This window comes from Cicer arietinum, chromosome 2, assembly GCF_000331145.2.
Source record: "Cicer arietinum cultivar CDC Frontier isolate Library 1 chromosome 2, Cicar.CDCFrontier_v2.0, whole genome shotgun sequence".
NCBI classification, from domain to species: domain Eukaryota; kingdom Viridiplantae; phylum Streptophyta; class Magnoliopsida; order Fabales; family Fabaceae; genus Cicer; species Cicer arietinum.
In genome coordinates this window covers 429,564-440,392 of record NC_021161.2, presented here as the reverse complement: position 1 = coordinate 440,392, position 10,829 = coordinate 429,564, and the positions used below count along the sequence as shown (strand labels likewise).

Below are 10,829 nucleotides of genomic sequence, written 5' to 3'. Positions count from 1 at the left end.
TATTACTTCATCCCTCCTAAATGTATATATAGTGATAGTGATATATAATAATGATTTAAAGGTAATGAGACTATTAATTTAATTATTGAAATGGAAAAAAAAAATTAAATGTTATATTAGTAAAGAAAATGAAACTCATTTTCGTCGTTAGTTTTACTGCATTAATTTTTTTTATAGAGTATTTATCTATTTACATTCTATTATTCAATTATGTGTTTAAATTGACACTTAATTTGATGATGCATTCACAAAAGTGTTATGAAATTTCAATATCAAATTTGTTCTATCTTTAAAATATCAAACAGAGTATTAAATTCTATTTTTTGACTTGTCAAGACCTATATATGTGTATTATTGAATATGTGTAAGTATCGAACACACATAAATATCAAACATGCGTCCAATTTAAAATTATAGTTTATAACTTCCGAAAAATCACGACCAACATATTTTCAGTGCAATTGGTGCAAAAGTGGGCCCTTATTAATATTTTTTATAAAGAAAAAAATATTTGTTCCTATTGGTGGCTCTAGTAGTAGCATTGGTCAAAAGGGAATTGGCATTATTGAAGAAAAGAATAATAAATGTTGTCAATGTGATAAACAAGAGTAATTAACTACTAATTAAAAAATTATTTTCACAAGCTCTTACTATCAACTAACCTAACATTAAAGCAGAAAAAACACAAAATTCATTCGAAAATTTCGACAAACCTACCAAAAGCTGATAATGTTTGCTTCTATACAAGGAAAGTTAAAGATTCATTCTTAGGAATCAAAATTGTTTTTTTATTAATATATTAATATTTAATACCAAAACACACACCAAAAAGTTAAAAAGCTGACCAAAAAGAATTGTATGTTGCTTCTTGCTGAAACAATGGATTGGAATGACCAAAAAAGCTTAACATTACCTCTTCAAGCAACCAATCTCAATGCTACAATTACCACTCTCCCTAACAAAGAAGAAACCAAATAGAAAGAGCTTCTTCAATGGTGAAAGAGATTGTGGAAAACCTCTGGAATGGTGATAGTGAAGCTCAAATTCAAGCAGCAATGAAACTTAGTAGATTGTGCAATAAGCAAAAGCACAATTTAGCAGAAAGTGGAGTTATGGTTCCTCTGGTTTCCATGCTTCATTCTGAAAACTGTGAAACCATAGAAGCTGCTCTTTATGCTCTTCTTAGCCTCTCCTTTGGCAGTGAAAGGTTTGTTCATTCACTTTTTCAACCATAGTATTCAACATTCAATGTAATAAACTTTCTCCATTTCTTCATAGTTCAGTTCCCAAAGTTCCCAAATTGCTGATTGTTCCAAAACCGATGTTGTCAATTGCAAAAATTAAAGATTTATTTATTAACTATTTAAATCAATCGTAAATCAATTGATTGAACCAACTGAACCATGACTCGAAAGTCTCACCAATTTGTTATTCATTTATTTGATTAGGTTTTAAAATATCAAAGAGTACATAAGATAATAATAGATTATAGAAAATTAACTTTTCCTCGATAAGAGGAATATAACTTTAAAACATACTCAAACAAACACTGTATTAGAGTAACTAAAAAAGTTTGAACTTTTTTAATGCCCCAAAATTATTTTTTGCTAGTGGGGTCTAAAGGAATATGTTTTAGGTAATAAATGTTTGACATTGGTTAATGGTGGATTCTAATTTTACCATCATGATTCTTTTACCAAAAAGTCATGTGTAAAACACAAAGGAGAACAAAAATTTCTTCTATTGTAAGAATGTATTCAAAAGTTTCCTAAGGAACATAATTCAAATCCATTCCAGAACAGTTGTATATCGACCATTAATACCACTTTCATTAAAAACATCTTATATAAATTTTTTCACAAATTTTGCAGAAACAAGATTCAAATCGTCAGGTATGGAGCATTGCCAATTTTGCTGAATCTCCTCCATTGTGAAAGCCAGACAATGGTACAATTGTCCATAGCAGCCATGTTAACACTTTCTTCTTGCAAATCAAATAAGGTAGCAATAGCTTCCTCTGGTGCCATTCAATTTTTGGTTGAATTTATCAATAGTAGTAGTAGTAGCAGCACTCACACTGAATCTCAACTAGATGTTATAGCTACTCTCCATAACCTCACAACCTGCCAAGAGATTATTCCATTGGTTGTATCTTCAGGTGTTATACTCTCATTACTTGAACTTACCCACAACTCAGTAAAATTATCTCCATTGGTTGAAAAAGCAGTAGGGTTGCTAGAAAATATTGTTTCTTCATCAGAGGGTGGACTTTGTGAGGTTGCTAATACTAGCGGAGCGATTCGGATAATGGTTGAGACTATTGAAGATGGATCTTCACTAGGCAAAGAGCATGCAGTTGGTATACTTCTCCTTATATGTCGAAGTTGTAGAGAAAAATATAGAGTACTGATTTTGACAGAGGGAGTGATGCCAGGATTGCTTCAGTTAAGTGTCGATGGAACGCGGAGAGCCAAATCCATGGCTAGAGAATTGTTGTTGCTTCTAAGAGACTGCTCTAGTTATAGCTCGAGACAGAAACAAATTAACCGTGAGCTTGTAGAACAGATAATGGAAGAAATTGATGCAGGAGAGAAATTGGCTGATACCACTTTGAGATTGGTAGAGGAAATGATTGCAAAGCTCAATACATAATCTTTCAAGTAAATAAGGTTTCTGAAATAGGTTAAGTTCATAATTTATTCATGTATCTCTTGGTTCTTTCTAATTTTTTTAGAATTAATTATGTTTTTGATAATGATGACTTCTAGTTTAGGACTCAACTATAAGGAAGGTATTGAAGTGAGACAATGTAGAATTGTTAAAATTTCTAAGTACATAAGATTGGTTCAGAATCTTCTGGTTTGATTCATGTTAGATTTTGATGATGTCATTTGACTGCATTGTTGTTTACAAACATTAAAATGCTTGAAACTAATAAGAATTTTAGATTTGATGTTAATTTCTGATATATTATTGACAAATGAACAAACTTCTTGTCAATGCCCAAGAGTTCTTTTTCTTGGACGAGACAAAATATAAAGTAAGATAGGTCAATAAGATCTTGGCAACTTGGATATTTACTTAAGACATGTTATCCTCAACTTGAAATATGTGAATGCAGAATTCTAAATATTTAAAATAATAGCTCTAAAGACTAAAGTTTTCTTGCATACAAGATACTAAATCATACCCCTTAGTTTCTATCTAGTTAGTAATTTTGATGGCAGTTAAATAATCCTATTTAACAAAATCAAGACATGACTTGAGTTTCAGAAGTCACCAGCAAACAAATACAAAGGTAAAATTCAGTTATCATAGTAAACTTTGAGTTCACTAAAAAACTGGTAACATAAGAGCAAAAAGGAAACATCGAGATTCTAAATTCACATATCACATTAAACTTCGAATTTACTACAAAAGCAGTAACGTAAAGAAACAAATACAACAAATCATAATTGTATTGAATTTTTTAAAATAAAAAAAGATAAAACTTTCACCATTACATATCTAGCAAGACTTTTACTATATTTTCAATCTCAATATATAGAAGCTTGTATATATAACTTAGAATGATTTTATTATTATTTCTTGATGAAAAAAGTAAGAACTATATAGAACCTCTAAGCTCTTAGCCTGACCTTTTACAAAACTTGTAACCAACGGCTATAGCTGCCAAAACTCCAAGTATACCTGTAGCTGTAAGAATATCGCGCTGCTGTAATACAGGCCAACTCCAGCTTACTTTGCTCCCCTGCTTTTTATGTTCTTTTGTGGTTTCTTCAATCTCTTTGTTTTGCTCAAAAGTTGTAGTTCTACAACAAGAAACCCCATTAACACCTTGGCAACAACCAACCACGTTTTCATTGTTGCTAAGATTGTTACTTTCTACATTCTTCTTCTTGATCTTGTGAGTATCACCTCCATTAGCAAGCTTCTTTTGGTCATCTTCTCCCTTATGTTCAACAGTTGGTAGCCCCATTTGGCCTCTGAAACAATTTCATATGGCAAAAATTAATCATCATATCTTGTAAGGAACATGCTTAAGATGCAACAAACGCCTAAACACTTTCATAGAAAATAAACTTCTAATCTTGATTAGTCCATTCAATATATCATCATGGCCTAATAAGCATAAGAAGCGTAGTTTAACAATCTAATTATAAAAAACACATTCTAATTGATTGGTTTGTCTTTTGTCTTATTTTACGAACGATATATCCTTAAAATTAACACTTGATTAAAGGTTAGAAAATGCATAATAAAAAATTAGTAGCAACCTCCATAATTTTTGAATGATCTCTCCCTTGGCAATGTGTTGATCCAGCAAAGCAGGCACATCATTGGGAGTAACATATCCATACCTGTAATGTAATGTAATTAATTATTAGATACTACCATTGAACCAACAACACTAAAATCCTTTAAAACTAATAAGAGCAAGAGGATCAATAATAAAAGTGTGAGAGCTAACCAGTGACCCATAATTTTTCCATCTGAGCCAGGACTAAATGTGATTAAATTCCCAGCATATTTATGGCCACCAACATGAGAACATGCCATGACAGATATTTGGTCCTTCAATCCCCGGAGTTGAATTTCTTCGTTGAGCTTGTTAATGAGAACAGGCCCGCAAACACCACACCTCACGTCGCGACTTCCATGAGCACACACAAAAATATATGAACCTGTTATCACACCCTGCACTCCACCACCCCATGAATTACCACTCACCACCACATCATTGAAAAAGCTATCAACATTTGATTCCTCCAAACCCCTTTACAATCAAACAACAACACAATACACCATTCTCAATATTAAGACAATTTGTTGTCAGTCAAATGTAAATAAATAAAAAACTAAATCAAAATAAAAAAGAATGATATTTTATAGCCAAATTCATTTCACGCTTGTGATTAACTAATTTGATTAGTTGTGATCATTTAGTTAGTTTTTCCAATTAGTTACAATCACAAAACACAAGACAAAGAAGCTGTTTTCAGAAGCTTTTCATAAAAATCATTTTTTATAAATAATTTTTATAAAAAAAGTGATTTTCGTTACAATGGCAAACACAACAGATTTTGCTTTTTCAAAAAATCTTTAACAATAATCTTCAAATTATTTATAATCCGTAACAAATAGGCCCTTAGATTATTTTCAAATTCCCATTTTTGTTAAAACTGTAATAAACGGATCAAAACTTTCAAAAGAGATTAAGTGCCTGTCTGTTACAAATTATAAAAAAAGTTGATTTTTTTAGAGATTTTAAAGAAAAGCATAATCTATTTTGTATTTTGTGTTTGTCAGACATAATGAAAGCCACTTTTTTTAAAAAAAACAGCTTCTCATTTAAGCAGTTTTTAGATTTTTTTTTCTTTCAAAAGTGATTATTTTATTTAAAAAGGCGATTCTTCCCTGAAATTCCAATTATAACTAGAGTATTAAAACTATGCACTAGCAATGGCTTAAAAAAAAATCTGTAATAAGTAATAACCTACTTGTATTTGATCATTTCAGGAAAAATTAAGACATCACCGTCGGAGAATCCATCTTCCTCACGCGCTTCACAAACCGTGATTTTCGTCTGCAAACAATAAAACAAAAAAAAAATCGTCAAATCTGAAAGATAACACCAAAATTGGATAAAACGCACAACAAATTTAAGAAAATTAGTAATTACCTTAACGACGATGTCGTTTTTGCGAGCTTTCCAAGTAGTAGCGATGCGTTTAGGGAGTGGATCGTCGTCGGAAGCTTCAACACGCGGAGGCCAAGCTTGATGATTCTTATAACAGAGGAATACATGACGGTCGTAGGATTCGACGGTGCCGGCGAGTTTTTCCGTGTACATCTCGGGACGTGAGAAACCACTTTTGGCGACGTCAACGGTGGAGGAAGCCATCGTAGCGAAGGGGATGAGAAGAAATTGAGATTTGTTGTTGAAATTGAAATAAGATATTGATGTTATGAAACGAGTTAAGAGCATTATTTATTTAATTGATTATGGCATAATTAATTGATTAATAGTACTAAGTAACTTGCATTTATAATATGATTTATTTAAGTACTTTTCAATGTTGATTATTATTATTCAGGTTGAGCTCAAAGTCAGAGAAATAGAATTGGAATCACAAAGGCTATGTTGCACAACTACGCGCCTATTTTCACTAAGCTTTTGTTTTTCGTTTTGTTGAAGATTGAAGTTTGAGGACGCGCTGGTGAAGGATAATGAGCGCGTGGGGATGGTAGATATTGTTGAAGAAGATACGAGCACGAAGCCAACCAACTGTCAAGCTCTTCCATTGAAGTAGTCGGTCAACATTATCATGTAATGTTTATTTTATTTATTTAAGTTAATTCCTTACGTCTAAAATGTATCTCACGGCACTGAATATTATTGTATCAGTTGGTAACACGATGATTCTACCACGCTATAATTTATTCAATTCTTGCAGGGAACGATCCTTGCGAAAAGTATGACAGAATAGTTTATTCAATTCTAAATCATTGACTATTTGTGTTAATTGCAATATTCAAGGTTGCAATCTTTTCATTGAATATTATTTTAGGGTTTCTTAATACACACGAAAAGAATCACCAAGTTTAACTTTGAAATAGTCACAAGTTCACATCTAGTGAAGTTTTTTAATCTCAAGTGTAAGAAGAACAATTTCAACATTTTAAAAAAAAGAATCTAGCAGCAACAGTTTTTTATTGTCTGAGTTGCACAATTCATAGAGTAATAGATGTAAAAATGAGAGAAATACTGTAAACTTTGTTCCTCAAATTAAGGCATTTGAAATTTCTTAGAACAGTTCATCAATTGTTGATCAATGTAATTGAACAAAAACATTGCATTGCATTGCATTCTTTTATGCTTAGAAACATGAACAGAAAAAAACAACACAGATTGCTGTTGGTCCACAAAAACCAAAACCACTTCACGTTTAAGGATCAAAAGAAATCAATATCTAAATAATTGCCAGAAGGGTTGACACCAAGTTCTTGATCAGTTGAATTAGGTCTCATCATGGTCTGTCTCGGTACCTCCGGCGGATTAGCGCAACGGATCAGCGCCCAATTCACATTGTGAAAGAAAGGATGTTGTTTGATTTCCGTAGCTCCACGTCTATAGGCAAGACGGTGTTGAGGCTCTTTCACAAGTAAACCTCTGATCAAGTCCCTCACAGCAAAGCTGACAGTAGGAGATTCCGGAAACCTCAACGGCTGCCCGACAACATTAAACAGTGTTGCTCGGTTGGCCGAACCTTTGAACGGTGTTCGCCCAAACAAGAGTTCATATAAGAATATCCCAAACGTCCACCAGTCCACAGCACTGCCATGTCCTTCGCCTTTAATTATTTCAGGCGCCAAGTACTCGTGTGTACCTACAAAGGACATTGATCGCGCACTTGTTGGCTCCGCGATTAGCTCAGGAAGAGGTGTCACTTGGTGATGATGCATATCATTCTTTGGTCTGAATTTTCTTTCTTTCTTCGATTTTCCGGATAGGAAACGTGGCGAAAAGCATGCAGGTTGGATGCAGTCTGGCTGCATTGCGCAGGCAGGCTGAATGCAGTATCCAGAGCTTTTTGTTTCAGCGATCGGGTTTGAGGACTTCACGAGAGTTGGACTGACGGTGCACCTTAGAGAGAGATCGAAATCAGATAGCATTATATGACCATCTTCTCTCACCAACACATTCTCAGGTTTAAGGTCTCTATAGATTATACCAAGCATGTGTAAGTACTCCAAAGCAAGGAGAACTTCTGCCACATAAAACCTGTAACACCCGAAAAAATGCGAATTAGAGAAATAGCGAATAGAAGCTAATATACTAGCAATCTCAAACTACTTGTCATAAGATCAATAGGACTCGGTAGGCGTGGTTTCCATCAAGAAAAATAGCAGAACAATAGCATATCGGTAGGTGTGATTCTATACTAAATTGCATATCGCAGAACAATAGCAGTTAGTTAAAATTCTACTATACTAAAAAGGATCAAATAGCTAACCTGACAGCATGCTCTGAGAAAAACTTCCCGGGTTGTCTTTGTCTGAGTGCGTGTAGGTCACCGCCGGGACAAAACTCCATTACCAAGCAAGAGAATGTCTCAGTCTCAAAGTGTGTATATAATGTAGGTAAAAAAGGATGATCTAAAGACTGCAATATCTCTCTCTCTGTCTGCGCCCTAAGAAGCTTCTTGCGTCCTGCAAGCTCGGCTTTGTTCATGAGTTTCATAGCAAAAGTAGTCCTTGTGCCGCTCAATTCAGCTAGATATACACTTCCTATGTCTCCACATCCTAATTTCTTCAACAACCTAAAATGCCTCATTTCCAACATGCCATCGCGAGCTCGAATAGCTTGAATCGCTCCCCATCTTATATCATTTGCCTTATGAGGTTTATACAAAGCAGTGCTCAAACTACTCGTGCTGCTTTCGTCGCTAACATCACTTCCAGTACTCGCTCTACAGATACTAGTTTTCCTACTCTCGTTAAAATCACACGAATTCGAAATTTCTCCACTTTCACAAGACTTATTATCAGCACTAGCACACTCACTAACTTCAGTATTGGTGAAACTTTGTTTCGCCTCTGAATAGACAGTTGCTGAATAGAAACTATTCTGAGGACTTAAACAAAAACTAACCTCTGACTGACAGTAATTTTTCGCTTGATTAACAACAGCTCGTTTCGATGGAACTAAGATACAATTGTCGGATTCATCAAACACTTTTTGTTTGCTGCATAGTTTTGTTGGCAATCCTTCATGTTCTAAATGCTTTTGATTAATTACATGGCTGTTTACATGGTGGATGGTCTTTGTTCCATAATTATGATGGCCAGCCAAGTACGACGTGGAAGAAGATGAAGAAGCTCCGTGATTTCGAGATGCTCTCAACGGAGGCCGCGAAGGACGGGGAGTCCCTGATGTTAAAGGAAGGCTGTGGCATTTCGGTACACCAGAAACTGAATTCTGAACCTCTGATATAGACTCAACTTCATTGATAGGTGACTCCATCAAGGATATCTATACACACCTATAAATTCAAATAAACATAATCAATTACCAATATGATTAACAGAATCTAATCAATATGCTATGAAGCACGGACACAGGCATTGGTCATGATACTGACACTGACACATCGACACCGGTGATAATCTGAGAAAATGAACTAATTGAATGTAATCAATGTGTTAGTGTTTTGTCTGTCACTAAGACATGTTGGTGCTACAAGTCAATATGTAATAATCATTCAAAAAGTTCTGAAATAACAGAATCTTAACCAATATGTAATAATCATTCAACGACATCTTAAATAACATAATCTTAATCTCTTGCTGCACAATAAAAATGTGTTGTAAAAAATAATAACTATACTGGTTGAAGTTAATATGCATACAGATAATGAAATTCAATATAGATAATAATGAAATTCAAATAACAAAATAAAGAAAACATGAAAAAGAAATAATCTTCAAAAGACTAGTTTCAAATACAATCAACAATTCAGAATAGAAAGCCCCAAATAAAAAATACTTCAAGCTTCAGAAACTTTCAATAGTACAAAAAAAGAAACCAAAACATCAAGAAAATCCACATAGTAAAAATTTGATTTTTACAAGTTTCTCAAGAACCCATGATTGTTAATTAAGACCCAGAAGAAAAATCAAACTGAGGAACAGTTTTTTATACGAAATGCATTAAACAAAAACAGCTCAACATGAAAAAGTTTGATTCTTTAGAAACCCAAATGAGGTTTCTTTTGATTCCATTTCAATATTATTAAGTGAATGAAAAGAAAGAAAATAAAAAAGCAAAGAGTGATTGAAGAAAGAACCTGATCAGAGGAGAGAAATGGCAATGTGAATGAAGAATGAGAAATGTTGAAGAAGAAGTAGTAGCATAAGAAAGGAACATTCTTGGGAATAATGCTGAGAAAATGAAGAAAAAAAAATGAAAAATAGGAAGAAGAAAAAAGAAAAAGCAGAAAAGTGAAGTGACTTTGTGTTGTGAAATGTGAATGAATGAACTCAACACTTTCTTTGTTTCATTAGATCCGATCCAAAAAGAAGGGACTAATATCAACAACACAACACAATACTAACTATAATAAAATATTCTTTATTTATCATTATCACTATTATTTTTGCAACTAACAATTTTAAGTGATTCTGTGGACCAATCCAATATTTGATCAGTAGGGAATAAGTGATTAATAGTCATCTAAAATAACGATTTAGTTTTGTATTTCTGTAAAATAACGATTTAGATAATAGTAGACTAAAGTTTAAAGCCTCAAACTCAAAATCAAACATATGTTAAATCTATGTTGCTTTTTATGAAAAGAGTCACACTTTTTATGGAAATATTTTTGTTTTCATTTTGGCTCTCAATGACATTATCATAATAATAGCTTTTAGAATTTAATTTAATGGACCATAAAATATAAAAATATTTTACATCTATATTTAATCGTGTGCTGCTGCAACCAACATTACGGTTCTTTTAGTGGAACTCGATAGCAATCTCTAAACTAAAAAAATGCGGTTGAGTGGGGATACTTCATTAAAGAAAGTTAACTAGGTTCATAGACAAAGATAAATTACTGACAAAGTCGATACATACTTTTCATTAATGATATGGTTTAAAAAATTAATGTGTTGCATAATATTTAATTATCAAATTTTTTCTTTATTAAGTCATAGTTTAACTTACAAATATTAATATTGTTAAATCAAACATTTTATTATAAGTCTGAATTCGAAATATCATAATTATATAAATTAATTATGATAGTATTTATATTATATATATA

At 32.9% G+C, this 10,829-nt stretch overlaps 3 protein-coding genes and 1 long non-coding RNA gene across 4 annotated transcripts; 2 read left to right on the top strand and 2 right to left on the bottom strand.

Annotated features, from left to right (window-relative positions):
- Positions 1 to 808: 808 nt before the first annotated feature.
- Positions 809 to 3,060, top strand: LOC101514730 (U-box domain-containing protein 45). Its single transcript, XM_004489179.4, has 2 exons — positions 809 to 1,207; positions 1,872 to 3,060. The coding sequence occupies exons 1-2, from the start codon at positions 993 to 995 to the stop codon at positions 2,650 to 2,652; spliced, it is 996 nt and encodes a 331-aa protein (XP_004489236.1). The 5' UTR covers positions 809 to 992; the 3' UTR covers positions 2,653 to 3,060.
- A 315-nt stretch (positions 3,061 to 3,375) lies between these two features.
- On the bottom strand, positions 3,376 to 6,105 carry LOC101514402 (altered inheritance of mitochondria protein 32). Its single transcript, XM_004489178.4, has 5 exons — positions 5,684 to 6,105; positions 5,502 to 5,587; positions 4,472 to 4,777; positions 4,278 to 4,361; positions 3,376 to 3,986 (listed from the first exon to the last, which is right to left on the bottom strand). The coding sequence occupies exons 1-5, from the start codon at positions 5,987 to 5,989 to the stop codon at positions 3,629 to 3,631; spliced, it is 1,140 nt and encodes a 379-aa protein (XP_004489235.1). The 5' UTR covers positions 5,990 to 6,105; the 3' UTR covers positions 3,376 to 3,628.
- LOC113785457 (uncharacterized) lies at positions 5,841 to 6,480 on the top strand. Its single transcript, XR_003471532.2, has 2 exons — positions 5,841 to 5,978; positions 6,099 to 6,480. It is a non-coding gene; the product is annotated as an uncharacterized lncRNA (long non-coding RNA).
- A 278-nt stretch (positions 6,481 to 6,758) lies between these two features.
- On the bottom strand, positions 6,759 to 10,097 carry LOC101514078 (protein kinase PVPK-1). The gene is made up of 3 exons (XM_004489177.4): positions 9,852 to 10,097; positions 8,019 to 9,047; positions 6,759 to 7,786 (listed from the first exon to the last, which is right to left on the bottom strand). The coding sequence occupies exons 2-3, from the start codon at positions 9,026 to 9,028 to the stop codon at positions 6,958 to 6,960; spliced, it is 1,839 nt and encodes a 612-aa protein (XP_004489234.1). The 5' UTR covers positions 9,029 to 9,047; positions 9,852 to 10,097; the 3' UTR covers positions 6,759 to 6,957.
- Between the last annotated feature and the right edge of the window lie 732 nt (positions 10,098 to 10,829).

Coding starts and splice junctions, on each gene's coding strand:
- LOC101514730 (XM_004489179.4), top strand. CDS start 993: ATGGTGAAAGAGATTGTGGAAAACCTCTGGAATGGTGATAGTGAAGCT. Junction 1,208..1,871: donor CTCTCCTTTGGCAGTGAAAG/GTTTGTTCATTC, acceptor CAAATTTTGCAG/AAACAAGATTCAAATCGTCA.
- LOC101514402 (XM_004489178.4), bottom strand. CDS start 5,989: ATGCTCTTAACTCGTTTCATAACATCAATATCTTATTTCAATTTCAAC. Junction 4,362..4,471: donor GGAAAAATTATGGGTCACTG/GTTAGCTCTCAC, acceptor ATTACATTACAG/GTATGGATATGTTACTCCCA. Junction 3,987..4,277: donor ATCATTCAAAAATTATGGAG/GTTGCTACTAAT, acceptor AAATTGTTTCAG/AGGCCAAATGGGGCTACCAA.
- LOC101514078 (XM_004489177.4), bottom strand. CDS start 9,028: ATGGAGTCACCTATCAATGAAGTTGAGTCTATATCAGAGGTTCAGAAT. Junction 7,787..8,018: donor TTCTCAGAGCATGCTGTCAG/GTTAGCTATTTG, acceptor CGGGTGTTACAG/GTTTTATGTGGCAGAAGTTC.